We start from the raw sequence: 19713 nt of genomic DNA on the forward strand, positions 1-19713 counted from the left end.
GCCAGGGAATTCCCTGTGTTTCCAGGGAATTCCCTGTGTTTCTTTACTTTTGATAATGGTGTTCTTAGTGCCTAACATAATGCTTAGCTTTGAATAGGTGTGTATATAATAATAATAATGGTAACTTTTTAGCATAAACAAATGTACTAAATGTTTATTTGAATTATCTTGGTTAATTCTTACAAGACACAAGACAGAAGAAGAAAATTAAAGAGATGCTAAATAATTTACCCACAAGCATGCAGAAGTGGTAAAAACCAACACTGACCTGCACCCAGAATTCATTGAACTTCAGCATCTGAAGTGCTTCCTAAAATTGCAGCTTTTAGCATTAAACCAAACCAAATGAATTAGAATCTCAGCGGGTAGGGATTTGGAAACCTGAATTTTTAACAAGCCAGCCAGATGACTGTAATGCACCCTGAAGTTTAGGACCACTCTGCTTTGTTGTAAGAATGAATGAGAGACAGGTCCTCTGCTATTTGTACTACTTTGCCCCACATCTTACAAATTCCTAGACCCCTAAAGTCTATAAATGTCTATTCTCTTAAACTTCAATCCCTTGTAATGCTAATCAGATCAGCTTAACACTGTGTTACAAGAAAGAAGAAATCTCAGGATCTCCTGAGTCCTGCAGGAAGGCTAAAAAAACAAACAAACCACCTTGACAAACCCCTACCACCAGCATTCTCCCACCCACCATCCACTATCTCTAGTCTGGTTTTAACCTAATCAAGAGGATGACCACCCCAGGGACATCAGGCCCTGTTTACCAGTTCAGGTAAGTTCTGGAGTCAGCCTTAAGATCTGACTCCTCTGCTGAGCAAGCCAATCAGGACCCCTCTCTCTCCAGCCCCCATTCCAGCTACCTAAAGCGGACCCACCTATGTAGGCTAGTCCTTCAGCGGCTCCCCCTGGGGAAGGGGAGGCAGGGATCCCAAACTGACGGACACCTGAGGTTGAGCCACCCTGTCCCTGGGAACCAGGCTGGCGCCAAAGACAACCCCAGAGCAGAGGAATGCTCGTCTTGGCTTGTGTGCCTTAGGTTTAGGGTGGCCAGATAAAGTACAGGATGCCCATTTATGTCCTAAATATTGCATGGGACATGCTTACTCCAAAAAAGTATTTGCTGTTGATCTGCAGTTCAACTTTAACTAGGCGTCCTGGGTTTTATTTGCGAAATTTGGTAGTCTACTTGGGCCCCAGGCTCTCAGACCCTTTGTAGGCGCGTTCAACGGTGGGTAGTGTCTCCACAAACATCTTGAGCATCTGATTAGAAGGAACACTAAGGGGTGGACTTGAGGGCATGGGGTGGCTATAATAGGGAAGCCCAGTGGGTGTGCGGGAGCGTGCCGGGGTAGTTAATTCACTTTTTAATTATCAGAGAGTAGAGGTTTGATGGAGCTCCTGTGAAGGACTCGGTAGTTTCAGTACTACTTATCTCCCTCACTGTCCCCAAATATGTGACCAGAACTACTGTCCTATTCTGTGACGCTCTCGGAGACATCTCATGTGTCCCAGCTGTCCCAGCCGGCTGGGTTCAGAGCCCCAGCCCGCGTCCTGGGGCCCCTCCTCCCCGTTCGCGGCGCTGGCCACGCCCCACTTTGCTATCCTACCCTTTTCTGGGTCAGCTGGTGCTGGCGTCAGGCGGAGGGATGGGCTGGCTCAGCTCGACCCGGCAGGGCTTGTTTACTATGGCTGATGATCTGGAGCAGCAGTGAGTTAATCCTGTCTCTTTCTCTATCTCTATCTCTGGGCCATGAACCTGGGACTGTCTGTGGCTGAGGAACAGTTTTAGACACCTTCCAGACTTTCCTTTTTCAGGTCGGCTTCAGGGGAGGGTTGGGGGGTTGCATTTGGTTGCTTTCCTTTTGCCCAGAAGATGCGGCAGCAGAGCCAGGGGAGGAATGGAAGAGAATGATTTCTACAGCCCCGCGGTTCTGACTTTCCACTTTAGTGTTCGCGTTCATTCCTTGCTCCCCTCTAGTCTATGTACCCTGGGATTAGATTTAGTGGTGATGTCCCAGATTCCCCCAAAGCAAGCGTGTGGACGCGGGTGCGGGGGTAACAGCCAGGTCTGCTCGTCTGGATTTGCTCCAGGTTGGGAGGCAGGGGTGTGGGAAGAGCCTTGCTTAGCCCAGCCCAGCACGGGTAAGGCGTGGCAAGCGGAGAGCGGGCTCCACTGCGCTGGGATTGGTCTGGGTTAATAGGCTTGCAAGTTTCTTTCGCTCTCGCCAACCGAGACGCTTAGTCGCTGGCAATCCTTGTTGATAGTTTTTAATCATCATAACAATATCCTTAATGCTGCGGTTTCAGAATTAGAGCTTTTGGAATTTGTTAACACCGTCTAAAGGACATCAAGTTTGGGATGCCACCTGTAGGTGGTGTGACAAGCAGTTCACAGTCTGATAGGAGCAAGGAAAAGTTGCTTGGAGAATGACTCAGCTTCCAGCCAAGCAGGGGGCGGGGGGGCCGTGTTCACCAAAACTGGGCCTTTCCTGGATCCCGTGTTCCCCCTTGTTCCCCCCTTTTCAGAGCTGTTTGCAAAACTAGTTAACGTTATGACAATAATAGCTTCCTGGACTTGAAGGAACTGCCCAGGAGAGTGGTGTTTTTCCAAAATGATGGTTCCAAGAGGAGATTTACAATAGCTACGATGACTTAGAGAAATCGAATATTAGAGCTGGTAGAGATTCAGGTAGATCAGTTCCTTTTTACAAATGAAGAATCCAGTGCCCAAAGAAGTTAGGAGACCTCAAGATCACAGAGGTCTAGAACAGTCTTCTCACCCAGCACAGAACCCCTTCTGCCTCACCCACCATCAGGATAAAGGCACCCTAAAGGGAAGAGACAACCCCAGCCAGGCTAAGTTCATGGCTAAGTGGCTGCTCTGCTTCTTGCCTGAATTCCCCAGCTCAGTCCTCATCTCCCCAGTGGTATGGAGCAGATAGTGTACCAGGGACTATTTCCAGTGCTTTACCAGTAGCATTTTTGGTGAAGAAGAGAGGAAAAGCTCTCCCTGAAGAGTATCTCTGCAGACCAGCCCTTGATGCTGTTCCTTGGAACAACATTTCTCCTGAGTGCTGCTTTGGGCAGATATAAGGCAATGTGAGGTCCAGATGACATGCCCTGACTTGTCACAGTCTCTGTGGGGTGGAGAGAAGGTTTGTCTCTTAAGACTGGCAACATTCTGTGGTCTTGGTGCCCGTGCTTCAAGCCTATAAGGAATTCCAGTGGAATATTCAAAGGGTTCTGAGTCTTTGTAGGACTGCATTGATTGAGAGTGACAGCTCTCACCTGGCTAAAGCCATTGATGGACCAGTTTCAGCTGCAACCTCAGTATTTCTTTCAAACCTCAGTCACTGAGATTTGCTACTTGCAAAACACTGGGAATACAGATAGCTTATGATTTAGCTGGGGAAAAGAACATTTATTGGGACTTTATCTTGTGCTAGTGTGATGTCTCTGTGCATTCATTCATTTGATCTTTATAACAACCCTATGAGGTAGATACTATTATTACCTCCCTTTAAAGATGAGGAAACTGACAGAGAAGGCTAAATAATGTGTCCAAAGACACATTGCTGGTGAGTGGCAATGCCAGGATTAGAACTTCAGCCTCTGGCCTTAGGTCACACCTCCTTTCAGAAAACAGACAAGTGTGAAACTGTGCTTGTATAATGTGAGTATTCGTGTGTGGCCTTGAAAAAATAAGGCGAAACCTGGATTTGAGATCCCGGTTCTAGTTCTGCTTCTTTTTCTAACTAGCTGTATAACCTCTTCGGGCATCACTTTGCTCATCTGTAAAATAAAGAGGCTGGACTAGATTTCTAGGGAACTATTCTAATCTAAAATTCTGCACTTCAAATGATGTAGCAGGATGCCCAATGTGTGCGGGGGGGGGGGGGGTTGGTAATAGTTCCCCTCGCTCCCCCGCAGAATGCCCCTGCTTGACTGTTCTGATGTTTACAGGCCCTTTCTGTAACTGGTGGTGTGAAATCCACTTCATCCAGACAGAGTTCAAGAAAAGAGAAATATCACATGGGATGGAAAAGGAATAATAAAAGCTCATTCATTGAGCATCTGTTTTGTCCCAGGCACCTTATGAGGTCCCTTCCATATCTAGATGCTCAAAGACAGGTTATTTAACAGGCCAACACCAGTCTGCTTGTAAATGATATTATTGTGACTTAGATCCAGGGTGTTTTTTTTTTAAAAGCATTTTTTCGGGGGTTTGTTTGTTTTTGGCTGCATCGGGTCTTCGTTGCTGCATGTGGGCTTTCTCTAGTTGCGGCGAGCAGGGGCTACTCTTCGTTGCAGTGTGCGGGCTTCTCATTGCAGTGGCTTCTCTTGTTGCAGAGCACGGGGCTCTTCAGTAGTTGTGGCACGTGGGCTCAATAGTTGTGGCTCGCGGGCTTTAGAGTGCAGGCCCAGTAGTTGTGGTGCACTGGCTTAGTTGCTCCCCAGCATGTGGGATCTTCCTGGACCAGGACTCGATCCCGTGTCCCCTGCATTGGCAGGCGGATTCTAAACTACTGTACCACCAGGGAAGTCCCTAGATCCAGGGTTTTTAAAAATTATTCCACAACTGCTACTTTCAACCTCTACCCTGCAATGACTTAAAGTTCCCTGGGTATAAAGTAGAAAGCAAGATAGGTTATCTTGTCTGTTTTACTGCATGCCACTGGAGGTGATGACGTTTGTGAGCTTTCTACTCATTTTATAAACTGGAAACAAGACCAAGGGCAACCTTTGTCCTGTCAGGGAATCACAGCAGGACTTGAACCCAGGTATCCCTCATCCTACTCCCTGCCTCTCCCATCATGTCATTCAAGGCTGGACTGATTGATTGCCTGAGAGCCCAACTGGGCACTGACACAGTGCTCTGTACTTCCAGAGGCTTGGAAGAGGGCACACACGAACACTGGTGCCCTTCCAGGAGGGCAGGTGGCATGGGAATTTTCCCTACTCTAAGGGAACATACAGTCCTAGGGATGGCAAAGGAGAACTGAAACATTAGTTAAAAGTTGGCTTTTTTCCCCTTGTAACCTCCTTGAACATTATAATAACCAGTAACAAAGTGGAGTTGTAAAGCTCCAATGAGATAAAAAAATGTGAAAGGGCTTTGTAAACTGTGAAGTGTCGTGCACATGGTATTCTGAGTATCTGTTGAAACAAAGGGCATGTTGTTGTTAATAACCATTTACCAGAGAAGAGTAACAGTCTATCAGGCAGCCATGGAATTGCTGACTGCCATAGGGGCAGGTTTCCTGAGCCTGGAAACACCCTGCACACTGATAACTCTTTTGTAACTAACTGCCGGCAAGCCTGAGAACATCAGTGTTTCCAGCTTTGCCAGTGAGTGTCTCTGTGTCTCCCTGTCCCAGGCCTCAAGGCTGGCTGAGCAGCTGGCTGCCCGCTTGGCGCCCCACTTCCATGTCTCAGCTGAAGAATGTGGAAGCCAGGATCCTCCAGTGTAAGTAGAAAGGACACTCGTCCCACCTCCCTCGGGAGGCCCAGGATACAGGATCTTCCCGGAGCCTGGCCCACTGAGCCCACTGATTCCTGATTGACAATGCTTGGGGTGGGAGGAAGGGATATCTGTGACTGGAGGGAAAAGATTTGCCCAGAGGACACACATTCCATGATAGTGGTTCCTTGACATCTCCCTCCCTGTCCGTCATGCTGGTTTCTGTCACATCCCACAACTTCACCTCAAACCCTGTACCAGCTATTAACATACAACATGTACAAATGTACACATTCTCTCCTTTACTTCTTCCTTCTCCTATTCTTTTCTTTTGCTATCTCTCCCTTTCTCATCAAACACACAAGCACTTCTTAGATTTACCATCTTCCTACCCAAGGACCAGCAGTCCTGTATTCTCTAATACTATTCCTTGTGTTCTGCCCAATTAGCGCTCCCCACCTCACCCCGCCATCCAGTTACCAGAGTGGTTGGGGATTCCCACAGACCAGCTCTAGTGGGCAGTGTTCTGTGGGGGTTAAGGCATCCCAGGGACATCAGCAGCCACCGACTCAAACAAGATCCTTGGGCCACATCTCCCCATGTTCCTCATATGATCTTCCCCGCCCTATAGCCACTGCCCCAGCCATGGCTACCCTCTCTCTTATGGGCTGGGATAAGTACAACCACAGAACAGCCACAGTTTTCAAGCCTTTCAAGCTGTCTGGGATCCAGGTGACTTCCCCCCCCCACCGGCAGCTCTGTCATGTGACTGCCTTCACACCAGCAGTGCAAGCATTGCCCACCTTGGTCTGTCCCTAAGAGGGACCTGGCTCAACCCTCCCAGATACACTCAGTGAGGACACTACTGTCCATGGGTCAAGCCCCAAGCACATACAGGTACAAGAGTGATAGGTGCTGAAGCTCTGTGGGGTCACTGCCACCATGGACCCAAAGGGACCCAAACAGCATCAAGGAATAAGATGGCCCCTCTTAATACCTACAGACTAGACGGTCTACAAATTGTACTTGGAGTTGAACTCTTAGGATATATGGTCAGAGAGTTGTGAAAGGAAAAGCGAGGGAGGTCAGGAAGGGTTTGGGGATGAGAGAGAACTGAAGAGTGGGAGTCTAAGCAAAAGGATGATGCTGTCAGCACACAGTCTTATTGCTCTGCCCTGGACCCCTCTCCCCAGGCCTCCAGAACAAGTTCCTGGCCCGATATGTGTCCCTCCCAAACCAGAACAAGATCTGGACGGTGACAGTGAGCCCTGAGCTCAGGGACCGCACCCCCCTGGTGATGGTGCATGGCTTTGGGGGCGGCGTGGGCCTCTGGATCCTCAACATGGATTCACTGAGCGCCCGCCGCACTCTGCACACCTTCGATCTGCTCGGCTTCGGGCGAAGCTCGAGGCCAACGTTCCCGAGGGACCCAGAGGGGGCCGAGGACGAGTTTGTGACCTCTATAGAGACGTGGCGGGAGACCATGGGGATCCCCAGTATGATCCTCCTGGGGCACAGTCTGGGAGGATTCCTGGCCACTTCCTACTCAATCAAGTACCCTGACAGGTAAGGGGGAGCCACCCATCTCCATCACGACAACTCCTCGCCCTGCTGGGAAACTTCCGGTATTTGTTTCCAATAGTTCTCTTCCTGGGTGATTTAAGGGCTGTGATACCTTCAAGCAAAGACAACTTGACTCCTCCTTTTTCCTCCTTTAGAGTTAAACACCTCATCCTGGTGGACCCATGGGGCTTTCCCCTCCGACCAACTGACCCCAGTCAGATCCGTGCACCCCCGACCTGGGTCAAGGCTGTGGCCTCTGTCCTAGGGCGTTCCAATCCACTGGCTGTTCTTCGAGTAGCTGGGCCCTGGGGTGAGTAGTCTACAGATGGAAAACTATCTCCTCAAACCACGGCTCTCCCATTCTAGAAGCCCCACTGCACCTGGACTCTCACCATCCCCTCTTGTTCATGAAAAGTGGGAACAGGCCTAACATTGTTATTTAAAGCTGTTAATCTGGACCAGATGTCTTTGTCTGCAGTTTCAGAAGGTTCTTTTTTTCCTTCAGCTGCATGGAAAAAGCTTTTCCATGCAAGAGGCAGATGGAGCAGAACTGCTACTCTGTGCCCCAGAGAGAGAGGAAGGGGCTGTGAGGTGACTCTGCCTCTGCTGAGTTTCTGTGCTACATGTTTATGGCAGCTTGTTGGTGTTTCAGCGTGGTCACCACTGCTGGATCCCATCCCTGCAGCTCACCCAGCACCTGTTGCCAGGAGAGGTCAGGACCAGAGCCTCCAGCCTAGCCCACAGTGGCAGGCAAGCTCCTGCCCCAGTCAGACACCACATCTTCACCACTTAGTAGCTGTCAGCAAATCCTGTGAGTGAAGGGAGGGAAGGAGGGGGGAGCCAGCCAGAGTGAGTGGGATCAATACGCCCCAGCCTTCTGACCTCACACTGCTAGCACCCTCCCTATCTGGGGAGCCTTTTACTCTGATAAAGCGAAAAGCAGATTCCCTTTACGGAAGATTGGTGGCCATCTATTTTGCACTGATGGCTTATATATACACAGTAATGTTCAATAGCCAATCATTATGAATTAATTGCTAATGGCTGAATAAGAGTTGTCTCTCTAGGCCCTTCAAGAGAAACAGAATGGCTCTGGATAAAAGAGAAAAATGAGCACTTGAGCAGAAGGTAGGAGTTTGGGGAGAAAGGAAGGAAAGCAAAAGACACAGGTGCCAAAGGATACTAAATGCGCAGAGGGCTGACCTTCTTAGGGCACCCAGCACTGTGCACTCCAGCAGACCTTCTATAATCCTTTTACAGGGAGAAGCCCTGCTCTAACCACTCTCCCCATTTCTGGACTTGCCTCTGGCCAGGTCCATGCATGGGCATCAGAGCTGTTATGGTTGGGGAGGTTGGCTGGCAGCCATGCAGGAGGACCAGGGCCCAGGGGATCCCGGCTTTGCTTCCCTCTCACCCCTTGCTTCTCACACAGAGAGAGCAGACCAGAAGAGAGAGGCCAGAAGCTGATCATTCAGTAGGCCCAGTTTTTACAGTGTGTTTCAAGTGCCCTACTGCTTGTATATGTACTATTTAAAGAAAGGTGAAGGGAACAGATTGCTCTAAAACTGTGCCCCGAGTCTGAGATGCCAGCATTAGGTTTACCTCTTCACTCGTATTCTATTACAGGCCTGAACGTGAGAGGGCTCTTGGGAGGTGGTCTGGTTTCATCCACTACCTTCAGAAGATTAAACGGCCATAAAGGGTCTCAGGGAGAAAGAGAACATAGCTCAGACTGTAAAAGCAAAGCATCTCAACCATGGACTCCAGTGGGGCTTGTGATCCTTGGAGAGAAAGATCTTGGGACTTCATTGAGCTGCAGATAATCTGGTTCCTCAGTGACATTAGACTGTCTAAATTCTTTGGCAACTGACTCTCATTTGTAGTCACCTGGAGCTTCCCAAAAGACTTCCATGCTCTGTCTGCCACTATAACATTAAGTGTACAAAGCAAACAAACCCTTAGGAGAAATAATGTTTGGTTAAAGTTGTTAACACATAAAAAAGCAGGAGTCTTTCCTCCCTATTCAAATCGGCCTCTCCACGTTCTGTCCCCTCCCAGGGCCCAGCCTGGTACAGCGATTCCGACCAGACTTCAAACGCAAGTTTGCAGACTTCTTTGACGATGATACTATATCAGAGTATATCTACCACTGCAATGCCCAGAATCCCAGGTGAGGGCAGCTTCCAGAGTCGGCTCAGGTCGATGGATTGGCAGCTAAAACTCGAGCTGCTGGAAAACTCCAGAGCGGTCCCAGGATCATTCTGTGCTATACTTCTTCCACAGAGCTCTCATTCAGTTAGGGGAACATAGGCATTAGCAGGCTTGATGGTTTCCAGAGACTTTCCCAGGGATAGGCGCAAAGGAATGGAGAAGATAATAGATTAATTAAACATGCTGCCCGTCTCTAGAGAAGGATCCTTACTCTTCCCTGGAGATAGGCAGTTAGCCTGACAGGCAAAAAGACTGGAAAACATTTGCAAAGATCTTTTTTTTTTTTTAACTGAAAAAGTGATATGAACATGGTATTTTTTTTTTGAATTTTATTTATTTTTTTATACATCAGGTCCTTATTAGTCATCCATTTTATACACATCAGTGTATACATGTCAATCCCAATCGCCCAATTCATCACCCCCTCACCCCCACCCCCCCCCGCAGCTTTCCCCCCTTGGTGTCCATAGGTTTCTTCTCTATGTCTGTGTCTCTATTTCTGCCCTGCAAACCAGTTCATCTGTACTGTTTTTCTAGGTTCCACATATACGTGTTAATACACGATATTTGTTTTTCTCTTTCTGACTTACTTCACTCTGTATGACAGTTTCTGGATCCATCCACATCTCAACAAATGATCCAATTTTGTTCCTTTTTATGGCTGAGTAATATTCCATTGTATATATGTATCACAACTTCTTTATCCATTCGTCTGTCGATGGGCATTTAGGTTGCTTCCATGACCTGGCTATTGTAAATAGTGCTGCAATGAACAGTGGGATGCATGTGTCTTTTTGAATTGTGGTTTTCTCTCGGTATATGCCCAGGAGTGGGATTGCTGGGTCATATGGTAATTCTATTTTTAGTTTTTTAAGGAACCTCCATACTGTTCTCCATAGTGGCTGTATCAGTTTACATTCCAAGTGCAAGAGGGTTCCCTTTTCTCCACACCCTTTCCAGCATTTGTTGTTTGTAGATTTTCTGATGAAGCCCATTCTAACTGGTGTGAGGTGATACCTCATTGTAGTTTTGATTTGCATTTCTCTCATAATTAGTGATGTTGAGCAGCTTTTCATGTGCTTCTTGGCCATCTGTATGTCTTCTTTGGAGAAATGTCTATCTAGGTCTTCTTCCCATTTTTGGATTGGGTTTTTTTTTTAATATTGAGCACATGAGCTGTTTATATATTTTGGAGATTAATCCTTTGTCAGTTTCTTCATTTGCAAATATTTTCTCCCATTCTGAGGGTTGTCTTTTTGTCTTGTTTATGGTTTCCTTTGCTGTGCAAAAGCTTTGAAGTTTCATTAGGTCCCATTTGTTTATTTTTGTTTTCATTTCCATTACTCTAGGAGGTGGATCAAAAAAGATCTTGCTGTGATTTATGTCAATGAGTGTTCTTTCTATGTTTTCCTCTAAGAGTTTTATAGTGTCCAGTCTTACATTTAGGTCTCTAATCCATTTTGAGTTTATTTTTGTGTATGGTGTTAGGGAGTGTTCTAATTTCATTCTTTTACATGTAGCTGTCCAGTTTTCCCAGCACCACTCGTTGAAGAGACTGTCTTTTCTCCATTGTATATCCTTGCCTCTTTTGTCATAGATTAGTTGACCATAGGTGCGTGGGTTTACCTCTGAGCTTTCTATCTTGTTCCATTGATCTATGTTTCTGTTTTTGTGCCAGTACCATATTGTCTTCATTACTGTAGCTTTGTAGTATAGTCTGAAGTCAGGGAGTCTGATTCCTCCAGCTCCATTTTCTTCCCTCAAGACTGCTTTGGCTATTCAGAGTCTTTTGTGTCTCCATACAAATTTTAAGATTTTTTTGTTCTAGTTCATAAAAAATGCCATTGGTAATTTGATAGGGATTGCATTGAATCTGTAGATTGCTCTGGGTAGTATAGTCATTTTCACAATATTGATTCTTCCAATCCAAGAACATGGTATATCTCTCCATCTGTTGGTATCATCTTTAATTTCTTTCATCAGTGTCTTATAGTTTTCTGCATACAGGTCTTTTGTCTCCCTAGGTTTATTCCTAGGTATTTTATTCTTTTTGTTGCAGTGGTAAATGGGAGTGTTTCCTTAATTTCTCTTTCAGATTTTTCATCATTAGTGTATAGGAATGCAAGAGATTTCTGTGCATTAATTTTGTATCCTGCAACTTTACCAAATTCAATGATTAGCTCTAGTAGTTTTCTGGTGGCATCTTTAGAATTCTCTATGTATAGTATCATGTCATCTGCAAACAGTGACTGTTTTACTTCTTCTTTTCCAGTTTGTATTCTTTTTATTTCTTTTTCTTCTCTGATTGCCATGGCTAGGACTTCCAAAACTACATTGAATAATAGCGGTGAGAGAGGACATCCTTGTCTTGTTCCTGATCTTAGAGGAAATGCTTTCAGGTTTTCACCATTGAGAATGATGTTTGCTGTGGGTTTGTCATATATGGCCTTTATTATGTTGAGGTAGGTTCCCTCTATGCACACTTTCTGTAGTTTTTATCATAAATGGGTGTTGAATTTTGTCAAAAGCTTTTTCTGCATCTATTGAGATGATCATATGGTTTTTATTCTTCAGTTTGTTAATATGGTGTATCATATTGATTGATTTGCATATATTGAAGAATCCTTGCATTCCTGGGATAAATCCCACTTGATCATGGTGTATGTAATGTGTTGTTGGATTCTGTTTGCTAGTATTTTGTTGAGGATTTTTGCATCTATATTCATCAGTGATATTGGTCTGTAATTTTCTTTTTTTGTAGTACCTTTGTCTGGTTTTGGTATCAGGGTGATGGTGGCCTCATAGAATGAGTTTGGGAGTGTTCCTTCCTCCGCAACTTTTTGGAAGAGTTTGAGAAGGATGGGTGTTAGCTCTTCTCTAAATGTTTGATAGAATTCACCTGTGAAGCCATCTGGTCCTGGACTTTTGTTTGTTGGAAGATTTCTAATCACAGTGTCAATTTCATTACTTGTGATTGGTCTGTTCATATTTTTTATTTCTTTCTGGTTCAGCCTTGAAAGGTTATACCTTTCTAAGAATTTGTCCATTTCTTCCAGGTTGTCCATTTTATTGGCATAGAGTTGCTGGTAGTAGTCTCTTAGGATGCTTTGTATTTCTGCAGTGTCTGTTGTAACTTCTTCTTTTTCATTTCTAATTTTATTGATTTGAGTTCTTTCCCTCTTTTTCTTTTTTTGTTTTGTTTGGTTTTTGTTTTTGTTTTTGTGGTACGCGGGCCTCTCACTGTTGTGGCTTCTCCCGTTGCGGAGCACAGGCTCCGGACGCACAGGCCTAGCGGCCATGGCTCACAGGCCCAGCCGCTCTGCGGCATGTGGGATCCTGCTGGACCAGGGCACAAACCCATGTCCCCTGCATTGGCAGGCAGACTCTCAACCACTGCACCATCAGGGAAGCCCTCCCTCTTTTTCTTGATGAGTCTTGCTAATGGTTTATCAATTTTGTTTATCTTCTCAAAGAACCAGCTTTTAGTTTTATTGATCGTTGCTATTGTTTTCTTTGTTTCTATTTCATTTATTTCTGCTCTGATCTTTATGATTTCTTTCCTTCTGCTAACTTTGGGTTTTGTTTGTTCTTCTTCCTCTAGTTCCTTTAGGTGTAAGGTTAGATTGTTTATTTAAGATTTTTCTTGTTTCTTGAGGTAGGCTTGTATAGCTATAAACTTCCCTCTTAGAACTGTTTTTGCTGCGTCCCATAGGTTTTGGATTGTCATGTTTTCATTGTCATTTGTCTCTAGGTATTTTTTGACTTCCTCTCTGATTCCTTCAGTGATCTCTTGATTATTTAGTAAAATAGTGTTTAGCCTCCATGTGTTTGTGTTTTTTACGTTTTTTCCCCTGTAATTCATTTCTAATCTCATAGCATTGTGGTCAGAAAAGATGCTTGATATGATTTCAATTTTCTTAAACTTACTGAGGCTTGATTTGTGACCCAAGATGTGATCTATCCTGGAGAATGTTCTGTGCGCACTTGAGAAGAAAGTGTAATCTGCTGTTTTTGGATGGAATGTCCTATAAATATCAATTAAATCTATCTGGTCTATTGTGTTGTTTAAAGCTTGTTTTTCCTTATTTATTTTCATTTTGGATGATCTGTCCATTGATGTAAGTGAGGTGATAAATCCCCCACTATTATTGTGTTACTGTCGATTTCCTCTCTTACAGCTGTTAGCAGTTGCCTTATGTATTGAGGTGCTCCTATGTTGGGTGCATATATATTTATAATTGTTATATCTTCTTCTTGGATTGATCCCTTGATCATTATGTAGTGTCCTTCCTTGTCTCTTGTAGCATTATTTTAAAATCTATTTTATCTGATATGAGTATTGCTATTCCAGCTTTCTTTTGATTTCTATTTGCATGGAATATCTTTTTCCATCCTCCTCACTTTCAGTCTGTATATGTCCCTAGGTCTGAAGTGGGTCTCTTGTAGACAGCATATGTATGGGTCTTGTTTTTGTATCCATTCAGCAAGCCTGTGTCTTTTGGTTGGAGCATTTAATCCATTCATGTTTAAGGTAATTATCGATATGTATGTTCCTATGACCATTTTCTTAGTTTTTTGCATTTGTGTTTGTAGGTCCTTTTCTTCTCTTGTGTTTCCCACTTAGAGAAGTTCCTTTAGCATTTGTTGTAGAGCTGGTTTGGTGGTGCTGAATTCTCTTAGCTTTTGCTTGCCTGTAAAGCTTTCGATTTCTCTGTTGAATCTGAATGAGATCCTTGCCGGGTAGAGTAATCTTGGTTGTAGGTTCTTCCCTTTCATCACTTTAAGTATATCATGCCACCCCCTTCTGGCTTGTAGAGTTTCTGCTGAGAAATCAGCTGTTAACCTTATGGGAGTTCCCTTGTATGTTATTTGTCATTTTTCCCTTGCTGTTTTCAATAATTTTTCTTTGTCTTTAATTTTTGCTGATTTGATTACTACATGTCTCGGCGTGTTTCTCCTTGGGTTTATCTTGTATGGGACTCTGTGCTTCCTGGACTTGGGTGGCTATTTCCTTTCCCCTGTTAGGGAAGTTTGCGACTATAATCTCTTCAAATATTTTCTCGGGTCCTTTCTCTCTTTCTTCTTCTGGGACCCCTATAATGCGAATGTTGTTGCGTTTAATGTTGTCCCAGAGGTCTCTTAGGTTGTCTTCATTTCTTTTCATTCTTTTTTCTTTATTCTGTTCCGCAGCAGTGAATTCCACCATTCTGTCTTCCAGGTCACTTATCCGTTCTTCTGCCTCAGTTATTCTGCTATTGATTCCTTCTAGTGTAGTTTTCATTTCAGTTATTGTATTGTTCATCTCTGTTTGTTTGCTCTTTAATTCTTCTAAGTCTTTGTTAAACATTTCTTGCATTGTCTCCATCTTTGCCTCCATTCTTTTTCCGAGGTCCTGGATCATCTTCACTATCATTATTCTGAATTCTTTTTCTGGAAGGTTGCCTATCTCCACTTCATTTAGTTGTTTTTCTGGGGTTGTATCTTGTTCCTTCATCTGGTACATAGCCCTCTGCCTTTTCATCTTGTCTATCTTTCTGTGAATGTGGTTTTTGTTCCACAGGCTGCAGGATTGTAGTTCTTTTTCCTTCTCTGAACATGGTATTTTTATAAAGAAAAAAAAAAAAGAAAGAAAGAAAGTCTTCTCCTGTCCCAGACCTGTAATTCCTGAATCTTCTTGTTAGTTTAGGTCTGAGATATCATGTGACATTGCTTCAGGGAACCTCCTTATGTATCTTCCTTTGCACACATGTGACTATCTCTAGACTACAGTCCTACAAATAGAACTGCTGATGGATTATGCATTTAAAAATTTAATTATGTGCACCTTGAAATACTTACTGTTGGGATAGGAATGCCTTCCCTATCTTTGGGGGATTTGGGGATGTCCGCAGAATCTCTAGAAGTTTATATCTATGACAACTCAGACATAGGCCCCAGAAGCCTGTTGATCTACAGTCTTGACAACTGCCATCCAGGGCAGAGTCAGGGAGGTAGTCTTCCCCTCAGGCAGTGCCATGTGAGTGGCTGATACCATGAGGCACCACCTCTGTGGGGGCCTCACCCCACACTACTGGGAGGCATCTCAGGGGAGCCAAGGTCATTGGGAGCAGCAGCACTGCCATGCCTCATTTCAGGACTGTTCAGCCGAAAGCTGTGAAGCAACTGGGGTTTTGCATTCCAGCAGTGCTGTCTGGGCATTAGCGTCAAACCCAGACAGCTTTCAGGCAGCGTGGGAACTGTTCATCCAACATTCCTCAGGAGCCCAGCTGATTGAAGGACCCTGCTTAAGCAGCAGTATAGAAACTCAGCTCAACAGTCAAATCAGGAAGCCCACTGCTTCCTGCTCTCAACTCCTCTCAGCCCCCACTGGGCTCAGTGCCAGTCTCATACCCTCTGAGACCCTGCAGGCCCACCCCTAGCCCTTTCCTCAGAGCATTCCCCAGTCCCAGACCTAGTTCCATATAATGAATGGCCTCCCAATCTAAGCCACAGAGTACATAATCACACACCTCATTCAGGTCCTAGAAGAAGCAGAGATGACATCGGTGATAACCAGCCCCTTCCCCCAAACACCATCACTCAATTTTATAAGCCCCCGAGTCTTCCTGAGTTGTAACCCTCATGAGCTCATGGTAACTCTTACCATTCCCTTGGAAAACATACGATTTGGCCAAAGAAGAATACTTGGGGGATGGGGTACCTACTTTGCTTCACCTAGATTTAGGGGCTTTGTACATATTTTCATTTTCTTCACAATGACCTAATAAAGTGGGTATAACTCCTCCCAGCTTGTAAATGAGAAAATTAAGGTGTATTCTTGTTTACATGACTTGCTTAGAAACTACAGCCAGGATTTGAACTCATGTCTCTCTGACTCCAGAGTCCATGATTTTTCCACTATGCTGCACTGCCTTAAGGAGGAGCCCTGTTTCTCCTGTTTCTCTGAAAGAGAACCCAGGCTCTCTTTCATCTCAGGGGTGCAAAGGAGACTGGGGATATAATTCCCAAACAGGCTGAGCCTGCTGGGTGGCGGTGTCCCCAACCTCTCCTGCTTCCCAGGAGAGCAACCTGGACAGCTGGCTTCTGCCCCAGCCTTGCAGACCCCTCGTGACACAGCCTCGGTTAGCTCTCCCTAAGGAAATGGCCAGGGAGCAAAGGAGATTAGATTGGCCATCATTGCTTCTCAAGTCGCACAAACTGCTGCTCCCCCCAGGTCCTCACAAGACTAACGTTTCATTCCATTCTCTTCAGCAAGCCCTTTGTGCTTCTGTAGTACTTGCTCATCAGAGCGCACCCCAAGTGAACCCCCTGACCCTCTCCTTCAGCCCCAGGAAGCCAAGTCCCTAGTCTGTGTTCTCCTAGAACTCCGCCACCCTTTCATAATTCTTGGGAAATTTGAAGTTAAGTTAATCATATAATTCATTATTTATGCCTAAAGTATGAAGATAATGTGAGCTCCAGGAGGGCAGGCACTGCGTCTGTCTTGTTCATATGTCCCCACCCTCAGCTCCGGGATGCCACATAAATATTTGTTGAATAAACAGTAACCTATTAGGCTCTTGGATAATTCTCAGTGCCATGGGGTTTTCACAAGTGTGTCCCTCCTAACTCATCTGTGATGGGAGCCTCTGGAGATTCAGTCCTGTCTCCTAATCTTCCTAATATTTAATGAGCCCAGTGCTGGGCTCTGAGAGGATCACAAAGAATGACAAAGATACTTCCCCAGCCTCTGAGATCAACAAACTGACATTTTAGGCTGTGGCGTTTATTCATTGCCTCACCCTGTTTTGCTTCTTCAGCGGGGAGACGGCATTCAAAACCATGATGGAGTCCTTCGGCTGGGCCCGGCGACCCATGTTAGAGCGAATTCACTTGATTCAAAAAGAAATGCCCATCACCATGATCTACGGGGCCAACACCTGGATAGACACCAGCACGGGAAAAAAGGTGAAGCTGCAGCGGCCGGATTCCTACGTCCGAGACATGGTACGTTGGCCACTGGAGGAGCAGGATTGAGGTGGAAACACTGCAACATCCCAGCACGAGTTGACTGACCCAGAGTAGCTGAGTCAGGGTAGCAAAGGGTGATGGGAGAGTCGGGGGGAAAGAGGAGTGGACAGGTTGAGCTATGGTAGTGGATTTGAAAGGGTTGGCTCTCTGTAAAATCATAATTAGGGGCTTCTCACTTCTGTGTAGCTCAGTTCAGCTGAAAGGCAGATTCTTGTCCAGTAGTCAGGCACAGGCACCACGCTGTCCCTCCACCCCCTATAATTCCCACCCCAAACCAGAGCTGGGAACTGTAGAGGCTGCCATGAAGCCTTCCCACCACACTCCTCCGCCCCCCCCACCCTCATTTGCTAATGAGTATGCTTAATTAGGCTGGTGCCTGATGGACCCTGCTTTAGTGGACATGTGGATGACATGAGCAGGTCGCTGACATGAGCAGGTCGCTGGAGGGGCTGGCATGGAAGGAAAGATAAAATCAGGCGCCATGGGAGAAGTAAGGATGGGATATTGGGGTTCACTGACTCCCACAGGGAAGTGCCAAGATCTGGGGAGAAAGGTGGACTGTTGTCTTAGATAAAATAAGTGCTCATGGGCGACGGGCAAGCAGGCTTAAGGGAAAAAGAAATGGTGCAATAGCTTTCCAGTGCCTTGAATAAAGGGCTGTCCCGCCCCTGGTGGGGTCCTCCATCCACAGGAGATCGAGGGCGCCTCACACCACGTGTACGCGGACCAGCCACACATCTTCAACGCAGTGGTGGAGGAGATCTGCGACTCGGTTGATTGAGCTGCTCTCCCTAGAGGGCGAGGAGAAAGCCAGAGATTCACTCTCACCTCCCTGTCTCCTTACTTACCCCTCTGTCCCTTCCTGACCAACTAACATGTGCCAGCCAGGCAGAGTCTCGGGCTGTCCCCAGGGCAGGACCACAGAAGGAGAGCACTCCTCTCTACGCTAAGGGCTAGAGGCAAAAGCCACAAGTGGCCTTGAGCTCCCCACCCCAGGGAAGAGCATAAAGGCTTGCAGAGTGCCACCCCATTCTCTCCATGCCGAGTGTTACCCAGGTGTGGTTATGAAGGGTCACACCAAGCTGCGTCCCCCCTGTGCCAAAGGGAGGGCGGCCGCCTCCCCTGGGCGAAGGAGAGGCTCTCAGTGGCCTTTCCTGGCTCTGGAGTGTGTGTGGGGTAAGTTCCGTGCAGGAACATCTTCCTCCCCCGTCACCCCCGGCCCCCCGGCCCATGCCAGTTCTGTCCGGAGTCTGGTTGGGACTGGTTCCCACTTAAGTACCAAGAGCAGGTCCTGCAGCTCCCGTGACCTGAGAGGTCATATCCAAAGCCCTCATTAACAGAGGAGGCCCAGGGCAGGGCAGGGCATGGCTGGTCCATGGTGAGTCAGCTCTGCTCCAGGAGAGCTAGGGCTGGCACCCGGGTCTGCTGAGAGCCAGTGCTCACAGCAGACTCTGTTTGCTAAGGTTTGAGGCGAGCACCGTTGCCATGGGGCTGGTCCTGGCTGAGGATAAGCCCAACCCAGCCCTGCGTTCCAGCCTCATTGTACGGGGGTGCTGTTTGCCTGCCCTGTGTCTCAGCCCCAGCTGCCTAAGCTGGGAACATTCAAGTGCTTCCTTTCTGCCCCCTCTTCCTCCCGCTGGGAGGCCTCTGGGCCTCCCTCTGTGCCTTGGGCCCTGAAGCCCCACCCATAGTGTTGAGAAAGGTGGCCCCTGGTGGAGAGAAGGGAAAGGCCCTTCAACCCTGAGCCGTGTCTGGATCCCCGTCCTCTCTAGTATCTGCAGGGTTTTTCTACCTGCCCCCGGAGCTGAGGCTCACGTGAGCCTCCGCCCAGGGTCCAGTGGGGAGCCTCCAGCCGGCAGTTGCCTGTCCTCATCAGCCACAGGATGGTTCTCACTGCCTGGCCCTCCATCCCTGCCACCTGTCCTTCTGGTCTCCAGCTCATCAGCCCCCGACCCCCCGTCACTCTCTCCCAGCGGCTGGTTCCAGGTGCTGCTCCGAGATTCTGGGCAGTAGGCTGGGCCTGGCCCCAGAACCAGGGCAGCTCTTGCCTACTCCTTCACTTTTGTAAAGCCAACCCTTTCACCAGAATAGTATTAACTCCTGGTGCTTTGTACTACTGGTCCAGCTGCCTTGGGCTCCTTTTCTATATTAATAAATAAATGAGTCAAAACTGCCTTTGGTGATGATGTTTAATATTGCTCCAACAAGAGTGGTGCTGAATTCACAACAGCTCCTGTGCCGCCTGAGTCAGAGGAGGGAGCCCCGAGAGGTACCCACGCACAGGCCACTCAACTCCCTCTCCCGTTTAGTGCAGCATCTGCCCCTTAAGAGGATGGATAAGGGCTGGATGGGCCAAGCCCCAAATCACAGGAGAATTAGGCTGAACTGGGTGCTCCCTACTGCCCATTAAATAGCCCTATCATCTGAAGTTCACCTTGGCCTTCACCTGGACTGCTCCC

General features: G+C 46.7%; 1 protein-coding gene across 2 annotated transcripts; it reads left to right on the top strand.

Annotated features, from left to right (window-relative positions):
• Window positions 1-1636: 1636 nt before the first annotated feature.
• ABHD4 (abhydrolase domain containing 4, N-acyl phospholipase B) lies at window positions 1637-19427 on the top strand. 2 transcript variants are annotated; one of them, XM_004283200.4, is made up of 7 exons: window positions 1637-1717; window positions 5388-5476; window positions 6664-7036; window positions 7189-7343; window positions 9092-9203; window positions 17044-17230; window positions 17946-19427. In XM_004283200.4, exons 1-7 carry the CDS (start codon window positions 1656-1658, stop codon window positions 18033-18035), a joined length of 1068 nt encoding a protein of 355 aa, XP_004283248.1. In that variant the 5' UTR covers window positions 1637-1655; the 3' UTR covers window positions 18036-19427. The 2 variants fall into 2 exon arrangements, with proteins under 2 accessions (XP_004283248.1, XP_033267512.1); XM_033411621.2 differs by having other exon boundaries at window positions 1685-1824.
• The last annotated feature ends 286 nt before the right edge of the window (window positions 19428-19713 follow it).

Source organism: Orcinus orca, chromosome 2, assembly GCF_937001465.1.
Source record: "Orcinus orca chromosome 2, mOrcOrc1.1, whole genome shotgun sequence".
Lineage (NCBI taxonomy): Eukaryota > Metazoa > Chordata > Mammalia > Artiodactyla > Delphinidae > Orcinus > Orcinus orca.